Source organism: Salarias fasciatus, chromosome 14 (assembly GCF_902148845.1).
Source record: "Salarias fasciatus chromosome 14, fSalaFa1.1, whole genome shotgun sequence".
NCBI classification, from domain to species: Eukaryota; Metazoa; Chordata; class Actinopteri; order Blenniiformes; family Blenniidae; genus Salarias; species Salarias fasciatus.
The window spans coordinates 298,058-320,219 of NC_043758.1; the positions used below are offsets into that span (position 1 = coordinate 298,058).

Below are 22,162 nucleotides of genomic sequence, written 5' to 3' on the forward strand. Positions count from 1 at the left end.
GCAGAAGCCTAGTAACAATCCTGATCATTTGGATCAGGTGTGTTGGAAGAGGGAAACACCCAAAACATGCAGGATAGTGTTCCCCGAGGACCAGGGTTGGGAAACCCTGAACTAGTAGAACAACCAAAACACACTAGGAAAATGAGTGTGTCTTATGAGCAATGCTTATTTCCACAACTAGCCCTAGTAGAGCACAATCACATCCTCACTGTCACAAGTATAATATATTCAAACTGCTAGTCAGGTCAGGTCAGAGGTCAGAGGTCAGTTCTGCTCACCCCTGCCCGATCTTCTCGAAGCGAGTGTATTTCTTCTTAGGATCCCCGACACTGACAATGGTTCCTGGGGGGCAGAGGGGGGTGGGGGGAGACACCGTCAGAGACAGTTCAGGATGGAGAACAGACCCTGCAGGAAGAAAGATCCACTGGAACTGAAGGATGAGAGAAGAACGTTTCCCTCCATCCGAGTTCTGCTGTACGGCCATCAACCAACGCAACATGCCGGCGGGGGGGGGGGGGGGGGGGGGGGGGGGGGGGGGGGGGGCGATGGAAAGAAGGAGGGATGAGCCCGACAGAAAGAACAGATGGAAAATGGAAGAAATGGCAAAATCAACAGAGACAAAATGATGAAGAATAACAGAACCTGACAGTCAGCAGAAAGAAAGAAAGAAAGAAAGAAGAAAGAAAGAAAGAAAGAAAGAAAGAAAAAGATTTTATATTTTTATATACAGAGAGTGAGTTCAGGGAGCAGACGTCTGTTCGGTCTTCAGTCAACATCACAAAGATTTAAAGATGAGATTCTTCTTTGCGGTCAGATGCTGAGGAGAGAGTAGGACCAATCGGAGGACAGGGCGGGGCAGAGGGGGCGGGACTAGTGGACAGCAGGCCCGTCACTCAGACAGGCTGTGTCCTGGTCTTACCAGCAGGGGGCGACCGGAACTCGTCTGGACAGGCGGGCATGGTTCAGAGAACAATCAAACATTTAGAACCATGTGAGAACATCATTAGAACCACACCGCAGAGAACCTCGGAATCGCCGTCTTTCAAACTTTACTCAGATTTACTTCAGGAAAACAAGATCAGTAAAAAAATGAAAGAAAAAAAAAAACTCCTGGAGGTCTGGGAGAACACGGCGTTGACATGTTCCCACTGGAACGTTTCCACTGGAACGTTTCCAGAGGAAAAACCATGGTTTTGTTTTCAGCTCAGGAAAGCTTTGACATTTCTACAGAACATTTTAAAAACGATGTGAGAACATCTCTACACTGACATCAATCATCTGTTTTTAGCTCCACATTCATCAGAACCCCAGAACGTCCTGCAGAACGTGACCTCAGACAACAGGAGGACGTTTCAGCATCTGGATGAAGGAACAGCATGAGCTGAAATCTCCGGTCGCACCCGGGGAGCCTAAAATAGCTTCAGCTCTCAGGAGGAAGAGGGTGAGAACACAGAACAGCCCGCCAAAATAAAAGTGTAAATGAGGCTAAAAATAACCAGCGCAGAGTCTGCTCTTCTTCTGCCACACATTAAAACGTCTTCAGAACGTCTTGAGGATGAGAATGAGAACGTCTCCAGGATGATGGCGTGGAATTTAAGTGGAGAAATACCAAAACAAATGACTTCGGAAGTCAAGACTTACAAAGGTTGTTGGTGGAAAATTATACTCAACTCACTTTGGAAATTAAGTCTGATTTGCAATGCCGGGCCTTGTTACCAATGAACATGTATATTAAAGATGAATATATTGCCAAGGATTCTTGACTTGAACAGCAGGAGGAACAGCAGGAGGAACAGCAGGAGGAACAGCAGGAGGAACAGTAGGAGGAACAGCAAGAGGAAAAGCAGGAGGAACAGTAGGAGGAACAGCAGACGAACAGCAGGAGGAACAGCAAGAGGAAAAGCAGGAGGAACAGTAGGAGGAACAGCAGACGAACAGCAGGAGGAACAGCAGAGGAACAGCAGAGGAACAGCAGGAGGAACAGCGGAGGAACAGCAGACGAACAGCAGGAGGAACAGCAGGGGAAAAGCAGAGAATAGCAGAGGAAAGCAGGAGGACAGCAGGAACAGCGGAGGAACAGCAGACGAACAGCAGAAGGAACAGCAGGAGGAACAGCAGACGAACAGCAGGAGGAACAGCAGGAGGAAAAGCAGGAGGAAAAGCAGGAGGAAAAGCAGGAGGAACAGCAGAGGAACAGCAGGAGGAACAGCAGGAAGAACAGCAGGGAACAGCAGGGGAAAAGCAGGGGAATAGCAGAAGGAATAGCAGAGGAACAGCAGAGGAACAGCGGAGGAACAGCAGGAGGAACAGCAGACGAAAAGCAGGAGGAAAAGCAGGAGGAACAGCAGAGGAACAGCGGAGGAACAGTAGGGGAAAAGCAGGAGGAACAGCAGGAGGAACAGCAGAGGAACAGCAGGAGGAACAGCGGAGGAACAGCAGACGAACAGCAGGAGGAACAGCAGGGGAAAAGCAGGAGGAATAGCAGGAGGAAAAGCAGGAGGAACAGCAGAGGAACAGCGGAGGAACAGCAGACGAACAGCAGAAGGAACAGCAGGAGGAACAGCAGACGAACAGCAGGAGGAACAGCAGGAGGAAAAGCAGGAGGAAAAGCAGGAGGAAAAGCAGGAGGAACAGCAGAGGAACAGCAGGAGGAACAGCAGGAAGAACAGCAGGGGAACAGCAGGGGAAAAGCAGGGGAATAGCAGAAGGAATAGCAGAGGAACAGCAGAGGAACAGCGGAGGAACAGCAGGAGGAACAGCAGACAAAAGCAGGAGGAAAAGCAGGAGGAACAGCAGAGGAACAGCAGGAGGAACAGCAGGAGGAACAGCAGGAGGAACAGCAGACAAAAGCAGGAGGAAAAGCAGGAGGAACAGCAGGAGGAACAGCAGGAGGAACAGCAGGAGGAACAGCAGGACTGGACCAATCAGAATGAAGCGAGTGGAGCTCCAGAGATGTTCAAACAGCTGAGTGAAGGTGAAGCTGATGAGGGGGCATCAGGGTTACAACTTATCAGGTGTGTGTGTGTGTGTGTGTGTGTGTTCTTGTATTTCTATCCTTGTCGGGGCCAAATGTCCCCACAAGGATAGCAAAACGTGGAACGACGTGCCTTGTGGGGACCTTTTCCGGTCCTAAGTAGGAGAAACAGTGTTTTCTTGACCATGTTGTTGTTACTGAAAAAAAGTAAAGTGCAAAAACATTTCTTTAGGGTTAGGCTTTGTTGTGGTGTGGGTTAGGGTTAGGGTAAGGGTCAGGGTTAGGGGCTAGACATGAATGGGAGTCAATGGACGGTCCCCACAAGGATAGAAATACAAGACTGTGTGTCTGTGTGTGTGTGTGTGTGTGTGTGTGTGTGTGTGTGTGTGTGTGTGTGTGTGTGTGTGTGTGTGTGTGTGTGCTCGGTGAATCTTACGTAGTTTCTCCAGGATTTCCTCGTCTGACATCTTCTTCTTCTTGGTTTTGTCCTGTGGTCGGGGCAAAGAGGGGCCGGGGGCGGGGCTTGCGGTGGGCGGGCTGCCGGGGGCTCCGTCTGCAGCCCCGGCGGGGGTGACAGCGGCGGCGGCGGGGGTCGGGGGGCAGATGGGCGAGGTGGCGGCGTCTTTGGTGGGAGGAGGGGGGAGGGGCTCGATGACGGAGCGCGTGTAAATCTGAGAGACAGGACAGCTAGTTAGACGGGTTGACTAGTTCCAGCAGCGGAACGGCTGCAAGGTCAATAAACGACAAGCGGCTGTTCAGTTCATGTTCATGCTGTTCCACTTCGGGGTCAAGGCCTTGCTGTTTGCAGAGTGTGTACTGACTGATTTGGTGTGCTCTGGTCGGGGGGCGATCACCGGCGGCGGCTCGGCCTCGTCCTCGTCTTCGTCCTCGGAGACGGTTGCTATGGCGGGCGTCTCGGAGACGGCCTTGGAGCTCTGGGTGACAGCACAGAGGGAAAGGGGGCGGAGCCTGAGTGACAGCATGGTGGAGTGAGGAACCAGCGTCACTTCCTGTCTCTGCGCCGTCGCCTCAACACGCCTCGTGTTCTGCTCCTCCTGACAAGTCCTCAATCACTCCCCCTCGCTCGTCCCCAGTCCTCAATCACTCCCCCTCGCTCGCCCCCACTCCTCTATCACTCCCCCTCGCTCGCCCCCACTCCTCTATCACCCCTCCTCGCTCGTCCCCAGTCCTCTATCACTCCCCCTCGCTCACCCCCAGTCCTCTATCACTCCCCCTCGCTCGCCCCCACTCCTCTATCACTCCCCCTCGCTCGCCCCCAGTCCTGTATCACTCCCCCTCGCTCGCCCCCACTCCTCTGTCACCCCTCCTCGCTCGCCCCCAGTCCTCTATCACTCCACCTCGCTCGCCCCCACTCCTCTATCACTCCCCCTCGCTCCCACCCACTCCTGCTGTGTGTGTGTGTGTGTGTGTGTGTGTGTGTGTGTGTGTGTGGCAGGCTCTTACTGCTGTGGTGGAGGAACTGTAGGCGTCTGAGTTTTTATCTGCAGGAGAAAATAAACACATTAAAGTGAAAAACAAAACAGGGAAAAAGCATCATGGAGACTGTGTGTGTGTGTGTGTGTGTGTGTGTGTGTGTGTGTGTGTGTGTGTGTATGTGTGTGTGTGTATACCTGTGAAGCTCATGTACTTCTGGCTGTTGCTAGTCTCCTTGGAGTCGTAGAACTTGAGAACGTCCAGAACGGCCTGAGGATTCTTCTTCTGCTCCAGTTTGGTGATGTTGGACGTCTGCAGGAGGCGAGCCCACTGCTCCGGCATGCCCTGCGCACACACACACACACACACACACACACACGCACATGCACACACACACAGAACCACAGAACTTTAAATCCTATAGAGTGAAGCTGCTATCAAGCCCCCAGTTGAAAACATTCATGTAAAAATACTAGGGCTTATTGGCGTTTACAATTTATTAGTGCTGTCAGTTTTAATTGCATTGATCGCAATTTAATCGCATTGATCGCAATTAATCGAGATTAATTCATGGAGAACTGTCAACAATTAACTTTTTTAAAGTTGAGATTAATTGCAATGAAGATTCTAATCCTCATAAATCAGTCCCAATGTCAGGAAAAAAGACTATTATCCTCTAGTTCTTTTCTTTGACAGAACTGGCAGACCTCAATGGATTAATCGCGATTAAAATTGACAGCACTATAATTTATGTAATCAATCTCATTAAAAATTTGAACGCAGTTTAACGCATGCGCATCGTGACAAGCGGCGTGGCGTGGGGCGCGGCGTGGTGACGCGCTGAGCGGCGCACAGCGGTGCGGTAACGCGCGGAGCGGTGCGCCGTGGTGACGCGCGGAGCACGTACAGATACACTGCACACACACAGACATCATGTCATGGTGTGCATGTTTTAGTTTTTTGAATTTATTTTATTTGGAGCCTTAAATAAAAAACATCACGTGTTAAATATATATATAATCATGTCCTGTCGTTTTTTTGTTCATGCAATACAAGAAAAAAAAAGGGATATTTCAGACATAGTTGGAAATTGCGAGTATTTGTGATTAATCATGATTAATTAATATGTATGCTGTGATTAATCTGATTAAAATTTTCAATCATTTGATAGCCCTAAAAAATACATGAATCAGCGTCTGCTGCTCAATCATCAGTACAACACATCTCTGAAGTTATTCTAAAGAGGAACAGGCACACACACACACACACACACTCACAGTGAACTCCCCGGTCACAGCATCGAAGCCAACATGGATGGTGTGCTCAAAGTCTGACGGCAGAGAAATCTCTGGACGCTCCTTCTTCTTATAGGCTGGAAGCAGAAGACGAGACGTGAGAGGGAGCAGGGCCAGCAGGGGTCAGAGGTCAGCAGGGGGTCAGGGGTCAGGACCAGTAGGGGTCAGAGGTCAGCAGGGGGTCAGGACCAGTAGGGGTCAGAGGTCAGCAGGGGCTCAGGGGTCAGGACCAGTAGGGGTCAGCAGGGGGCAGAGGTCAGCAGGGGGTCAGGGGTCAGAGGTCAGGACCAGCAGGGGTCAGCAAGGGGTCAGAGGTCAGCAGGGGGTCAGGGGTCAGAGGTCAGGACCAGCAGGGCCCAGCAGGGGTCAGGGGTCAACAGGGGGTCGGAGGTCAGCATGGAGTCAGGGGTTAGGGCCCAGCGGGGGGTTAGGGATCAGCAGAGGGTCAGAGGTCAGGACCCAGCAGGGGGGCGGGGGTCAGGAACCACCATGTGAACATGTGCACGTGGTCAGACACGGTTCCTTCCTGGACACGTGCGCGGCACTCACTCTTGTCGCCGCCGCCGGTCAGGATGAAGCGGATGGAGCGGTCCTTCTTCTTCTTGTCCTCGGGGTTTGGTGGGAGGGGCTTGGAGCCGTGGTTGAGGGGGGCGGGGTCTTTGTTGCAGGAGCCAATCATGGTGCTGGTGTTCCTCATGGGCGGGGCCGGAGGCTTGTCCTCCACCTCCCCATTATCAGACATCCTGAGACAGGCTGCAGCTGGAAAGCTCCTGCACGCACGCACGCACGCACGCACGCACGCACGCACGCACGCACGCACGCACACACACACACACGCACACACACACACACACACACACACACACACACACACACGAGCGCATCAGGTCAAAGCTTCAGACGCTTGGATTTTGTCTTCCAGCTGCGACAGAAAGCCGTTCCACACTGAGGACTCCAGGAACAGAGGAGGACAGGCAGGACAAACGTCCCACATGAGGACAGAGACACACAGCCAGAAAACAGACAGTAGAGAGAAGACATGGCGTCCTGATGCAAAGACACAGCGTCCCTCTGAGTCTGAGATTGAAGGAATTTAAAGAACCACAAAAACTGAAGCTGAAGCGTCCAGTCAGGACCGAGACCGTCCAGTCAGGACCGAGACCGTCCAGTCAGGACCGAGACCAGGGGAGCTGGAGCGTCCAGTCAGGACCAAGACCAGGGGAGCTGGAGCGTCCAGTCAGGACCAAGACCAGGGGAGCTAGGAGCGTCCAGTCAGGACCAAGACCGTCCAGTCAGGACCGAGACCGTCCAGTCAGGACCGAGACCGTCCAGTCAGGACCGAGACCGTCCAGTCAGGACCAAGACCAGGGGAGCTGGAGCGTCCAGTCAGGACCGAGACCATCCAGTCAGGACCGAGACCAGGGGAGCTGGAGCGTCCAGTCAGGACCAAGACCAGGGGAGCTGGAGCGTCCAGTCAGGACCAAGACCGTCCAGTCAGGACCGAGACCGTCCAGTCAGGACCGAGACCGTCCAGTCAGGACCAAGACCGTCCAGTCAGGACCGAGACCAGGGGAGCTGGAGCGTCCAGTCAGGACCAAGACCAGGGGAGCTGGAGCGTCCAGTCAGGACCAAGACCGTCCAGTCAGGACCAAGACCGTCCAGTCAGGACCAAGACCAGGGGAGCTGGAGCGTCCAGTCAGGACCAAGACCAGGGGAGCTGGAGCGTCCAGTCAGGACCGAGACCGTCCAGTCAGGACCGAGACCGTCCAGTCAGGACCGAGACCAGGGGACCCAGACAAACAGGCTGAATTATGAAAAACAGCAGACGTTCCTCCTCCCATCCTGTCCAGCAGGGGGCAGCATCTTCAAGAGGAGCTTCTAGGTTCAAAGCTGCTGTTGATCACATGATTGATTTTGGATCCTGGTCCATGATGTTACTGGAGCAGACAGGAGGACAGAGAGACAGGGGGACAGAGAGACAGGGAGACAGATGGACAGGAGGACAAAGAGACAGGAGGACAGAGAGACAGGGAGACAGATGGACAGGGGGACAGAGAGACAGGGGGACAGAGAGACAGGAGGACAGACAGAGAGAAAGGAAAGAGTAGAGAAGGAAGAGAACAAAGGTTCCACCATCCTTCAACTAGAACCCACACTCCAGAACCTGAGCAGAGAGCACAGAGAACCTCCTCTGGACTGAGGATCCAGGTGTCAAATTACAAAGCATCAGGACAGACCTGACCCAGAGAGTGATTAGTCCAACAGTCCACATGACAACAACGGGGCTGAGTCCACAGATCAGCCTGATCATGACCTCCGACCTCTGAGAAGGCCAGAAGTCAGCCAGAGAGAGAGAGAGAGAGAGAGAGAGAGAGAGAGAGAGAGAGAGAGAGAGAGAGAGAGAGAGAGAGAGAGAGAGACCTCCATCCCAGGAAGATGTCCACACCCCGGTCCAGAAGGGGACAGAGGAAGGCCCCGGGCACCAGACGCCCAGGGAGGGCAGAGCAGAGAGCCCGGGAGTCCAAGAGCCCCATCCGAGCTAAAAGGCAGAGCAGGGTTCTACTGGGAGGAGCAGGGTTCTACTGGATGGAGCAGGGTTCTACTGGGTGGAGCAGGGTTCTACTGGGAGGAGCAGGGTTCTACTGGATGGAGCAGGGTTCTACTGGATGGAGCAGGGTTCTACTGGGTGGAGCAGGGTTCTACTGGGAGGAGCAGGGTTCTACTGGATGGAGCAGGGTTCTACTGGATGGAGCAGGGTTCTACTGGATGGAGCAGGGTTCTACTGGGAGGAGCAGGGTTCTACTGGAAGGAGCAGGGTTCTACTGGGAGGAGCAGGGTTCTACTGGATGGAGCAGGGTTCTACTGGGAGGAGCAGGGTTCTACTGGATGGAGCAGGGTTCTACTGGGAGGAGCAGGGTTCTACTGGATGGAGCAGGGTTCTACTGGGAGGAGCAGGGTTCTACTGGGAGGAGCAGGGTTCTACTGGGTGGAGCAGGGTTCTACTGGGTGGAGCAGGGTTCTACTGGGAGGAGCAGGGTTCTACTGGATGGAGCAGGGTTCTACTGGGTGGAGCAGGGTTCTACTGGGTGGAGCAGGGTTCTACTGGGAGGAGCAGGGTTCTACTGGGAGGAGCAGGGTTCTACTGGATGGAGCAGGGTTCTACTGGGAGGAGCAGGGTTCTACTGGATGGAGCAGGGTTCTACTGGGTGGAGCAGGGTTCTACTGGGTGGAGCAGGGTTCTACTGGGAGGAGCAGGGTTCTACTGGGAGGAGCAGGGTTCTACTGGATGGAGCAGGGTTCTACTGGGAGGAGCAGGGTTCTACTGGATGGAGCAGGGTTCTACTGGGAGGAGCAGGGTTCTACTGGGAGGAGCAGGGTTCTACTGGGAGAAGCAGGGTTCTACTGGGTGGAGCAGGGTTCTACTAGGTGGAGCAGGGTTCTACTGGGAGGAGCAGGGTTCTACTGGGTGGAGCAGGGTTCTACTGGGAGGAGCAGGGTTCTACTGGGAGGAGCAGGGTTCTACTGGGAGGAGCAGGGTTCTACTGGATGGAGCAGGGTTCTACAGGGCGGAGCAGGGTTCTACTGGGAGGAGCAGGGTTCTACTGGGAGGAGCAGGGTTCTACTGGGAGGAGCAGGGTTCTACTGGGTGGAGCAGGGTTCTACTGGGAGGAGCAGGGTTCTACTGGGAGGAGTAGAGCAGACAGCGAGAATCATGCAGCACATCCAGGCTGGGTGGAGGAGCTCCAGATCCTGACGGAGGAACAGGAGGAGGAAGAGTAACGGGTGGAGCAAGAGCAGCAGGAGAAAGAGGTGGAGCAGTTTCCATAGTTACGCTGATGACATTCAGCTGTTCATCACTGTCTCCTGATGACCCAGACCCAGAGAAACCAGGTCCACCAGATCCCAGACAGGGAGGACAACAAGTCTCCTACAGCTCAGAGCAGGAGCACGAGGAAGAGGAGGAGGGGGGGAGTCTGTAAAAGCTCTTGTAATTTTTTCCCAGGATGCATTGCACTTTCTTAAGAGGAAATTCTATCCTCTAATAATGTTAATAGGATTAATGCGTGCTTACACACACACACACACACACACACACACACACACACACACACACACACACACACACACACACACACACACACACACACACACACACACACACACACACACACAGGGGGGTCAGAGGGGAAACTGGAGAGATTAATAGAGAAACATTTTTCATGGTAAAAACTGTAACCAAACTCCGACTCCTCCACCCCTCTCTCTCCCTCCACACCTCCTCCACCCCTGTCTCTCCCTCCACACCTCCTCCACCCCTGTCTCTCCCTCCACACCTCCTCCACCCCTGTCTCTCCCTCCACACCTCCTCCACCCCTCTCTCTCCCTCCACCCCTCTCTCTCCCTCCACCCCTCCATCCCCCCTCCTCCCCCTATCCGTCCCTCACCAGACAAGCCTCCAGGACCCGGGACTGCCTGCCCCATGCTGGGAGTGAGAATGAAGGTTTGTCCACTGTAGGGACGTCACCGTCTCTTCCTGTGTTGTCCCTCGTTTATGGAGGACCCTGACGGAGCCACCTGCACCCGAGTGCAGAGTGACGCTGTGTGGACCGGATTCTGGCTGAGGACCAACGGGGGGAACGGTGGAACTTCACTGTTTTTCACTCTCTGCGATGGGACAGCAGCCTGTGCCTCAGATAATCTGACTCGAGTTCATGTTCAGGCCCCTCCTCATCAGGCCCGGAGCCGCTGTGCTGGGCCAGCAGGAGGAACACCGGATCCACCTCACTGGATCCACCTGGTCCAACGGGAGGAACACCAGATCCACCTCACCGGATCCACCTCACTGGATCCACCCGGTTCAACGGGAGGAACACCAGATCCACCTCGGTCCAACGGGAGGAACACCAGATCCACCTCGATCCAGCTGCAGAGGGGTGTGCTGCTGGTATGACTGTCGGTGAGGGACAGAACGAGGGTTCTTCCCGTCAGCAGAACGAGGGTTGGTTCTTCCTGCCGCCGTACGGCAGTCAGTTGTGTCTACATCTGTACTGTTGTCTCCTCCAGAGCGGCGCTCGGTGACCTCGGTACCGTGGACCAGATAAGGTTCCCTCCAGCAGAGAACATGGAGAACAGGAGGGGGAACCCAAACACCGTCAGACTGGGAGAAACGTCAGGGACTGTGTCTGGCTCAGGAAGAGTCTCTGAAAACACCCGGAACGGAACGCAGGAACTGGTGGAGGACCAGGACCAGGACCAGGACCAGGAGCAGGACCAGGACCAGGACCAGGACCAGGACCAGGAGCAGGAGCAGGAGCAGAGTTCCCTCTGCCAGAGTCTGACCAGGCTGATCAGTCAGCTGACTGCTGCTTCCTGTCTGGAGTCAGAAGCTTCAGAGGAAACCTGAGAAGATCCCGACTGATCCATCAGCTGATCACAGATCCATCAGCTGATCGCTGATTCAAACAGCTGATCACAGATCCATCAGCTCAACCTGGAGGCTCCACTGAGCCGGGCCCAAACCTCACACACACCGTCCAGTACGGGACGGACACACACACACACACACCGTCCAGTACGGGACGGACACACACACACACACACACACACACACACACACACACACACACACACACACACACAAAAGCGCATCAAAAATGCATGGCACAGCCTCCAAGTTCCCATTCTCCACCCAACCCCCTACACACACACACACACACACACACACACACACACACACACACACACACACACACACACACACACACAGAGCTGGGTGGGGGTCTCCTCCCCTTGTTACCAGCTGTCAGGCTCCACCCTGGTGAAACCATGAATAATGGAAGCTGCAGTGCATGCTGGGAGCCGGCAGCTCCTCCAGACTGCGTCTCGTCGTGACGGAGCGTGAGCTCCACGGTCTCTCCTCTCCGCCCGTCACGCAGCTCACACACAGGAAAATCAGCATGGAGGAATCGAACCAGTGCGATGCTGCTGTGAGCCAGCCCGCCTTCCCACTGCACCGAGGGAACAGACGTCACCTCTCAGCCCCGTGGGCAGGAGGAGGAAGTTCAGAAGGTTTACTGAGCAGATCTTACTGACAGAGCTACACCCCAACACACCGGGACCGGGGTGGAGTTACACCCAAACACACCGGGACCGGGGCGGAGCTACACCCCAACACACCGGGACCGGAGAGGAGCTACACCCCAACACATCGGGACCGGGGAGGAGCTACACCCCAACACACCGGGACCGGGGCGGAGCTACACCCCAACACACCGGGACCGGAGAGGAGCTACACCCCAACACACCGGGACCGGGGCGGAGCTACACCCCAACACACCGGGACCGGGGCGGAGCTACACCCCAACACACCGGGACTGGGGAAGAGTTACACCTGAACACACCGTCACACCAGGCACAATCAGAGCATCACACTCAACCAGTGAGAGAATTCTCCACCCATTCCTTCGAAATAAAGGCTTTCAGCCCCTATAAGAAGGATGTGTGGAGAACCAGGTCCGCTGACCAGAACCAGCTGGACTCACCTGGGACTGTGGGCTCAGGATCTGACCACAAGACAGGCGGAGGAGACGGTTTTAGCCTGCAGAAACAGGCGGAGGAGCCGGGTGTAGCCTGCAGAAACAGGCGGAGGAGCCGGGTGGAGCCTGCAAAAACAGGCGGAGGAGCCGGGTGGAGCCTGCAGAAACAGAGGTCGGTTCAGAACGTTGTAGAATGTAGAACGTTTCAGCTGGAACGTGGAGGATCTAGAACCCGGCAGCACTGGGCATGCTCACACCGACCTGGGCGGAGCCAGGACCCTCTCTGGAAGTGTGAATTAGTAAATCAGCCTCCTCATCATTACCCGAATGGTGTTCTCACCGTCGAACCAAAAGGGCGCCAATCCAGACAGAAGCAAGTTGGGTGCCGGAAGGAAACGCAATAAGTGCTCCAAAATAAAATCTGTGTTGTGTTTTTGCCTTAATATTATATTTTTTAGTTCTTCTGGTAGAAAACAGAGCAAACAACGTGATGTAGTCCTTATACGCTTTAGAAGAATGAAAGGTTTTGTACTTCGTCACTGCAGGAAAGTTGAATTAAGTTAGAAACGACTCCAAACAGCATTCTGACCTGAGCGGCTCTGTGTTGCCAGATTGGGTGGGTTTCTGCTAAATCAAGCATCTTTTTTGAATACGTCAGATGGGTTGATGAAATGATCGTGTGTTTATGATGTGTTTTTTATTGCACAAATACGGTTTTAACGTGTATTTTCAACTGAGATGGTGGTTTGGGCTGCTTTCTATTAGGGCTGTAACGGTACACAAAAGCCACGGTACGGTACGTACCTCGGTGTAAGGGTCACGGTTCAGTACGTTTTTCGGTACAGTGGGGAAAAAGTAAAAAAAGTTCACAAATGTACCAGAACATTTTTCCCAAGCTTTCCCATGCGACACATTATTGGCCCAGTTTACATGGTGTTTTTTCAATCCGATTGTAAACAATAGTATTAAACGCGAGTGTATTCATGTACAGCATACAAAGCATCCACGATGAATCCTCGTTTACAAGGACCCTGTGACATGCGCACAAAGTCTCACGAGGAACTTGCAGGTCTTCCTCTCTGCAGCAGCAGTCCTCAGCGCCAAGCAGAGAGAGTTTTTATCTGCTGATATCTGCTCAGATAATGTCCCAAAATCTCCATGATATGCTGCTGAAGGAGCGGCTGCTCCCCTGACCGCAGCACCGCCGTGCGGAGCAGCACGTCTCGGTGTGAGCTCTGCGCCGCATGCCGATGTTTCGAATTAACTGGTGCCCGTGTTAACTTGTGACCAATGACTGAAACATCTAGTCGTTCTGGTGAATGTCGGTTATCGACAGTTACAGTGAGTGTATACGTTTAAAGTCTTTTGTGAGTCTTACTTTAACAACTGCTGTAATCAGCCTGTGTTTACACAGACCTCCGCTGTCATTCGTTAACACGGGAACCAGTTCATCCATAACACCAGCCGGCAATCGCTCGTATTCTGCTATGGAGCTCTTTATACAACTCGCTGTCGCGCGATTTGGTTCCATCTCGCCTCTTCAATGTTTTTTATGTCGGGGTTTTGTATTAAAAAAGTGTTTTTCCACCACCGTGGCGTTCTCTGCTGGTTTTTTGACTGTGCTGCTTCCGTTTACTGGCACGTCACACGTCACTCCGTATGAGGGAACGCACGCGGAACAAATACTCTCCCGTTTAATCCGCTCCGCCACACGCTGCAGCTCTCATTCCGCTTGTACTTTCTTCTTTGTTTGTTCATGTTTGGACCTGCTTGTTGTACTTCTTCTTCTTCTGTGATAATGGTGGTTGCCGGCAGCTTTTAGGCTCATTACCGCCATCTAAGGTTGGAATCTTTTTTTTTTTTACTCACTGGTGTATTCGTCGTGTGATTGTGTGTGCCGAACCGTGACCCCCGTACCGTGACGGTACAGGACGAATACAAATACCGTTACACTCCTACTTTCTATTGAGTTAAACAGGTTTCATATCGTTTTCAGAGAGCGACAGATCTGGGAACCTCCTCCAGCGGACTGCAGAGGCACTGCAGGCGGTGAATCAGTGCTGCGGTGATTCCTTTCCGTAGACGGAACGCAGCCAGAACGGCTGTTCTGCTGTACGTAATGGAGAGCGACCGGGTTCTCACTGCATGTAGATGGAGCGGGGGTTGACCTCTGACCTCCTCCTCGAGGCGGCCCCGGCTCGTCCCAAAAGCAGGTCGACCCAACGTGACAGACGTGTTCACATTGTGGCTCCCGGCTCCACCACGGGCCGCTACGTCAGCTCGGTCCAGCCAAATACCAGCATAGGAACCCAGCAGCACACACTGACAAATGACCACCCCAGGAGGGTGTGTGTGTGTGTGTGTGTGTGTGTTGCTGAGTGCAAACAGAAGGAGAGCAGGAGGTGAGAGTCAGGCCTGCAGCTGTCCACACATTCACACCTCAGTGCAGGGACACACACACACACACACACACACACACACACACACACACACACACACACACACACACACTTCCAGGTTAAGTCTTAAAGTGTTTCTAAAGTGACAGACTAATGTGACCTGTTACTGTGTGTGTGTGTGTGTGTGTGTGTGTGTGTGTGTGTGTGTGTGTGTGTGTGTGTGTGTGTGTGTGTGTGTGTGTGTGTGTGTGTGTGTGTGTGTGTGTGTGTGTGTGCGTGTGCCAGCTGGGCAGCATTAGCCTCTAATCATGCTTCCACTCACTGAGCTTCAGGAACAAACACGCTGCCAGATTTTCACACTGATTCCCAAAGAGCACAGCTGATTGGCTGCTGAGGTCAGTGTCGTCTGACCAGATCTAACCAGATCTAACCCGATCGAATCAGGTCAACCAGATCTAACCAGATCAAACCAGGTCAACCAGATCAGACCAGATTGAACCAGATCAAACCAGATCGAACCAGGTGAACCAGATCAAACCAGATCAACCAGATCAGACCAGATTGAACCAGATCAAACCAGATCGAACCAGGTCAACCAGATTGAACCAGATCAAACCAGATCGAACCAGGTCAACCAGATCTAACCCGATCGAACCAGGTCAACCAGATCAAACCAGATCAACCAGATCAGACCAGATTGAACCAGATCAAACCAGATCGAACCAGATAAACCAGATCAAACCAGGTCAACCAGATTGAACCAGATCAAACCAGATCGAACCAGGTCAACCAGATCTAACCAGATCAAACCAGGTCAACCAGATCAGACCAGATTGAACCAGATCAAACCAGATCGAACCAAGTGAACCAGATCAAACCTGATCAAACCAGATTGAACCAGATTGAACGAGATCAAATAAAATCAGAGGTTCTTTCCAGAAAATGTCTGAACAATACGGCACCGTCTAGGCTGAGTCTTACTGAGACTCCAGTCCCAGAACAGTCCCCTCGGTTCCCTCGCCTCACTCGTCATTAATCAGCTTCAGAACCTTGAAGACGGATGAGTCTGCACGGCCTGCAGGGACCCTGGTTTGATAGCGTGACATTTCACGCCCCCCTGCTGAGACAGTGAGGAAGACGAAGACGAGGATGAAGAGATATTTATAGATGAGTGTTAGAGCTGCTTCACTGGTTCTGTCAGAAACACTGAGGAGAACAACGGCTGAGGAGACGAGTGGAGACCCAGGAGAGGACTGCAGGGAGCCTGGACCGGGGCAGAGGACCGGGATGCCTGGGGGAGCTGCAGACCCGACCAGCAACCAGGAGCAACGAGCTGCCAGGAAGCAGCAGGAAACAGGGAGTTCCAGCATGGAGACCGAGGACGGCGTCCTCTTCAGGGTTTTTGCACTGCAGCTCACACACACACACACACACACACACTTCATTCATTTGTGTGTTTGAGACTGGTGTGTGTCAGCGCGAGGTCACAATGAGTGGGTGGTTCCTCCAACCATATGGTCTCTGAACACACACTGTGTGTGTGTGTGTGTGTGTGTGTGTGTGTGTGTGCGCGCACTGACAGTCTGAAGATCCAGAGTCACCGCGGGAGCAGGTTCCACAGGCGGAACCGAAACACAGACTGGAGAACGTCAAACAGCGTTCTCTCTCTCTCCGGCCTGGAGAACCTCAACCCCCCCCCCCCCCCCCCCCCCCCCCCCCCCCCCCACCCACCCAACAACAGTAGAATATCACAATAAACCACAAAACAACCTCTGAATCCAGAATCCCGAACTCCCATGATGCACTGCAGCACACAGTCGCTGTCTGCTACTGGCTCCGCCCCTTTCCTCAGGAGGCAGTTTGTGGCTGTTTGTGCCGATGGGGGCTGATGGCTGTATGTGGCCCTCGACCCCCCACGGAGACCCTGTTCAGGCCAGGTGTGAGCAGGGCCCGACACGAAGATCCTGCATTCCGGTGAGGAGCGCTCACTCCGTCATGTGGAACAAACGTCTGCGGCCTCAGATCAATAAATTAACTTCACAATACATTGATCCCTTCACCTGTAATGATAAATGGACGATAACTACTGGGGGGGGGGGGGTCACAGCTTTTTGTTTCACTGAATTAAACTTCTAACACACACACTCTCTTGGCAGCCCTCTGTGACTGTCTGGCCTCACGCTTCACACGGGGTTGCAAGTCCCTCCTGTAGCCCCCAGGTATCCATGGCAACCACTGAGCCGCCACTGTCCTGAAGCGGCCCGTTACCACGCCGACCCAAAACAACGTCCCCGTTACTTGATGAGCTTCAGCATGGGAACGTGTCTGATAGCGACCTGGTCCCAGTCCAGACCAGGGTCCAGGAGGACTGCAGGGCTCTGGGCTCAGACCTGGACCCTGGTCTGGACTTCATGAACCTTCATTCAGTCAAAGAAGAATCTGAACTTGGTGAATAAGTGAAGCTTCCGTCCGGATCAACCAGCAGGACTGATCCCTGATCATCAGCTGGACTAGAACCACAACAGGACTGGTACCAGGACCAGGACCAGAGATCCCAGCATCCACACAGAGATGGAGCGTTTCCAGGAAGCTGTTTATTCCCTCGTTTCCATGGAGACGGACTCGGAATGTTGTGAAAAAGTTGTTTCCAGTCATGTGAACAAAACCACAAACACTGAAACTCTGAAAACATGGTGTGAGGGGAGCCTGGACCCCCCCAGTCCGAGTGGGGCCTGGACAGTGGGGTGGGATGGAGTGAGACATTGAGGTGGAGTGAGAAAGTGAGATGAGTGAGGCAGATTGAGGCAGAGTGAGACAGAGGGATGGGGTGATGCGGAGTGAGACAGTGAGATAGAGTGAGACCGTGAGATGGAGTGAGGCAGAGTGAGAGAGTGAAGTGGAGTGACTCAGAGTGAGACCAGACCAGACCAGACCACGTCAGCGAAGCCTCAGACTCTCAGCTGTGACTGTCAGAGCCACAGAACCGTCAGGAGAAGCTTCAGCTCTCAGGTTCCTCAGGTTCTCCAGAGTCCTGCTGCTCACTGTTCCTGGTTTTCACTCCTCTGGGATGAAAACAGACGCTGGAACCTCTGAAACCACCACGTTCTGGAAACGGCTCCCAGGGAGGAACTTTATGACAACAGTCTGAACCCGTCTCCATGGAAACGGGAGGGAAAGAACTTGACGAAACTCTGCTCCTGGTCCTGGTTCCAGTCCAGATTCTCCTGGACTTGGTAGTTTAGGAGTTAACAGTCACTGTAAGAACAATCCAACTTGGTGTTCTGTCCTTATGAAGGTCCGTGTTCTCCAGTGTTCATGTTCTAGTGTTTTGTTCTCTCAGTGTGTGTGTGTGTGTGTGTGTGTGTGTGTGAGTGTGTGGTTTCAGCTTTTCATCTTCAACACATTTCAGTTTAAATGAGAAACGTTTGGAAAACAAAGCGTTTTCTCTGGAGACGTTCTAGACAGAGTTCTGAGTCGGGGTTCTGTCAGCGGTTCTCTGTTCTCTGGCTGGATCGGCGCTCTCTGACTCCGGTTCTGGAGTTTCCGAGAAAGTGCAAGAAATCACTTCATTAAATTCAGTTTCACTTTGAGGATCAGGAACCTCCCGAGGTTTCATTCATTCTGTCACTTATTGATGAGAGCCAGTGTGTGTGTGTGTGTGTGTGTGTGTGTGTGTGTGTGTGTGTGTGTGTGTGTGTGTGTGTGTGTGTGTGTGCGCGCGCGCGCGCCATGTGATCAGAGAAAACTCCCATGTTTTTACAGCAGGAGCCTGGAGAACAGGAGAACGGGAGAACAGGGAGGAACCCGCTGCAGTCAAACACAAACAATCAGGATTGCTGAGTCCGGTCCCGGGCTGAGGTCCGGGGCTGAGGACCCGGGAGCCGAGACCCGGTCGGTTCGGGGCTGAATGTTGGGATGTATGGGGCGAACCGGGCTCAGACAGAGATCTTTAACCCTTTCCCTCCCGCTCGCGGTGCTCCACGCCCGGCCCGCCGGGTCTGAGAATGAACCCACCTGTGGTCCGGAGCTGGGTCCTTCAGGGTCGGCGTGTGGCGTCCCGCGGCGGGCCCCGGCGTCTCGTGTCCCGCAGAAGCGTGTCGGCTCCGCTCCGCTGAGTAAACTTACCGACCAGGCTATTGTTAGCTGGGCACGCAGGAGCTGCTGCAGCCGAAGCCCCGCCCCCTGCCACACCGCTCCTGTCACGCCATTGGCCGCAGCGCCTGCTGACCCGCCTCTGATTGGCTGGTTGGGATGTCTGCCTTCTGCATTCAGGGGCGGGGCCAGAAAGGCGGGGCGACCAAGAGGGCGAGTGGTGGTGCGTTCACAACACCAACTAAAAATGGGAAATTCTAGTATTTAATGCAGTGAGTCCCAGACTGTCTGATTGAGACGCGTTCAGGTGCAATGAAACACATCGGAGCAAATAGGAATTGATAAAACTTTACCTTTAATAAGGTGCGAAAAATAAATTTTACAACAAAAATTAAGAAAATTGTTGTAATAATTATTAATAATTATTAACATTGTTGTTTATGTTGACTCAGATCTAGAACCTGAAGACCTGCAAAACTAGAATCTGGTGGAGTTCGATGAAATCAAATTTCTTCTACAAGCCTTCCAGTAGGATCCATTAATGAACTGAGAGGGGGTTTAAAGCCTGGTCCGTGCTTCCCATGTCTGCCTGGATGTGCGTTCCGTATTGGTCCCTGTGACTCGTCATGGATTCCTGTCCGCAAGGGTCCGCGCAGATCGCAGCCCAAACTTTGTGACGGCGTTGTGCATACTCGCCGGTATGCACATGCGCCAGAGCGCCACAGCAAAGAAACCCTGACGGACGCTAACTGTGTGCTTCTGGTGTGTGAGGTGTGGACTGGTGCAAGGGAGCAGCCGATTACCTGAGTGCTTTCACCTGCAGTGGGGTGTCGTCACAACACAGTTGGTTCAGTTATTTCTTGGTTAGTTCAGCCTGCAGCTTGTCAGTTTGAGTTCTATTAGGGTCAGAGGATTTTCCTGCCTGCGTCCTTAGTTCATTCCTTCGAGACCCATTTGTTACCTGGAAGGGTTGACACCTGTCTCACTGTCTGGACTGCTCTGGTTTTTGTGTTGGGTGCCCAGTCTGGAAATAAATCTGTTAATCTACTGTCTCTGTCCACGCCTGAGTCTCTGAGTCCGAACCTGACACCCAGAGAGTGAGACCCTGGAGGGCGGAGACCCTGGAGGGCGGAGACCCTGGAGGGCGGAGACCCTGGAGGGCGGAGACCCTGGAGGGCGGAGACAGCAGACTGTCAGGAGGGAGAAGGTCTGCCGACAGAAGTGAAAGCATCTAATCGCTCAGGACCAGGCTTTACTGTGAAGGAGCTTTCTACTGCCAGGTGCTTTACTGTGAAGGAGCTTTTGCTGTACTGTTCGTGCACAACTCCTTTCGGTGAGCTCACCTCCACTGTGAGCTGATTAGCTCAGTGACCAGGAGGACCGGGACCCAGGGCCGGCGATTCTGCTGGGCATCCGGGGCACTTGCCCAGGGCGCGGGAGCCAGAGGGGGCGCCTGAGGTGCGCCGCCCATGGTGCGCCGGTGTGACGGACCGTTTGAGCAGCGCTCGCTCCCCCCCCCCACCGCCCAACATCTCTCAGCGCGACTCTCCGCGACACTCGTGTCGGGCTTGCCCAGGGCGCCTGCGAAGCCCGCGCCGGCCCTGCCGGGACCAGAGGGATGGAGTCCAGGAGGAATTCTGATGAATTTCATATTCATAAAATAAATAGTTGATTTATTTTAACGATCACTGTTCACTAACCCACCATCAGAGCAGCAACTACCATAGGAAGATCACCAGGAGAAAGAAATCCATGTTTCTGACCTGGGGGACTTTCCCACAGAGCGCTCAGAGCGCCCCACGGTGGTCCAGAGGAGTCACGACAGCGAAAACCATCACCATCCTGATCTCTGCTATCTGAAAGCCAGTTGACAGGTCAAAGGTCAGGGTCAGGGCTCGTGACACTGCTGCAGGCTGCTGCTGTGAGGCTCTGACTGATGGTGTGGTTTTTATTGAAGAGTCCAGACTGTCGCAGGAAACAAAGACGATATCAGGAAGTCTGAGTTACTGTCATATAATTCTATCAGGTGAATTAATCCAGTGTCTCATAGTGACGAGGCAATAAAACTTCCACTGGTGCAACCAGGGACGTTACTTGGGGCGGCGGCGGGGGGGGGGGGGGGGGGGCATGCTCTGCTCTGGAGGACCTGCTCTCTCTTTCTCCACTATCTGCCTGCACTGCACCAAAGTTTGGCTGTTGAGTTTCCTCTAGCATGGTGAGTTTATAATTTTTGATGATTTATGAAATCATACTTAATTTGTGACGATTAAAGGCTTAATGTGTCCATCATGTCCCTCTCCGGTTGTGGTGACCACTGGACATGTGAGAGCCCGAGGAGCTGTCCCCCCTCTGCTCACTGCCTCCATTTCACTGTTTGGCTGCTGAGTCTCTGATCTGTTGAGTATATCTTGTGTCTTATAATGTGATGAATTCATACTTGATTTGTGATGATGACTTAATGTTTCCATGTCTCCTTTTGGTTGACCACCCTATATATGACAGCCTGAGGACTTGTTTTCTCTCTGTCCCCTTTTGAGGACCGGCTTTGCCGCCTCCTCCGTTATTTCTGATCTTATTACAGTGGTTAGAGGAGTGCACTACATGTTTAAAGGTTTATGTGATGAAACATTCTATATGCGTGATACAATGACAACTGGTAATTCATTAATGCCTCTTTATATTCTCTGCTGCTGTTATCTCCTGTCAAACAGGAGAGAGAGCGAGAGAGAGAGCTTGACTTCGTGAGTTTATTGTCCAACTTTGTTTTTTGTCTCAGGTTGAAACAAAAGGTTTTATTATGATTATTTCCTGGTTGAAGATTTTCATATCATATCTGCATATCTTTTAATTTCAATAACAGTTGTGCAGCTAGCTGTTCATTGACTGTTAACTGGGCCTCAGGGCTCTTTTGAGCCTGAAGTCGCCCTTCATGCAGGTACATTTGCTCTCTAGTGTAACATCAGATAAAGGCTACATGGCTGCAGATACTCGCCAGTACACACATGCTGAGTACAAGTTCTGTTTGCTGTTTCTTGCAGGTCATAAATTTGGTGGAGTGGAGCTGGCCGGCTGCGGACGAGCAATATACATCTGCACTGCACAGAACTGTACACGAGACTGCAGATCTATTCAAACACTGTAATTCAGGTCTGAGCCTTTTTACAAACCTGTTGGTCGTATTTTTTTTCTATTTATATCATAAAGGCTGAGTCATAATGCTGCTCCTGTCTGCAGTTTGTTCTGTTTAGATTATCTGTCAGGATATTTTGCTCTTATCTGGTTTTTTAACTAATGCTGGGCCGACACCTAAAGATTGTCACAGTCACAGACTCGGAACTGAAAGGGCAGCATGAGGGTCCTCCCTGCTCGTCATTACACACCTTCCATTGTGGTTTGACACTATAATGAATAAATACTGATTGCTTTTTTGCT

The 22,162-nt window shown here is 52.8% G+C and overlaps 1 protein-coding gene across 4 annotated transcripts in view; it reads right to left on the reverse strand.

Annotated features, from left to right (window-relative positions):
* The window catches only part of pak1 (p21 protein (Cdc42/Rac)-activated kinase 1), a 28,752-nt gene extending 9,977 nt beyond the window's left edge, over positions 1 to 18,775 (reverse strand). For 2 of the 4 annotated variants that reach the window (XM_030108353.1, XM_030108356.1), the window contains exons 1-9: positions 18,653 to 18,775; positions 12,246 to 12,397; positions 6,253 to 6,473; positions 5,686 to 5,780; positions 4,606 to 4,753; positions 4,439 to 4,476; positions 3,796 to 3,909; positions 3,411 to 3,645; positions 279 to 342 (exon numbers count right to left, since the gene is read on the reverse strand). In XM_030108353.1, the coding sequence (XP_029964213.1) occupies positions 279 to 342; positions 3,411 to 3,645; positions 3,796 to 3,909; positions 4,439 to 4,476; positions 4,606 to 4,753; positions 5,686 to 5,780; positions 6,253 to 6,445 (887 nt within the window). In that variant the 5' untranslated portion in view covers positions 6,446 to 6,473; positions 12,246 to 12,397; positions 18,653 to 18,775. Of the gene's footprint in view, positions 1 to 278; positions 343 to 3,410; positions 3,646 to 3,795; positions 3,910 to 4,438; positions 4,477 to 4,605; positions 4,754 to 5,685; positions 5,781 to 6,252; positions 6,474 to 12,245; positions 12,398 to 14,798; positions 14,807 to 18,652 lie in introns of those variants that run through there. The other 2 variants (XM_030108354.1, XM_030108355.1) reach the window with 2 other exon arrangements.
* Between the last annotated feature and the right edge of the window lie 3,387 nt (positions 18,776 to 22,162).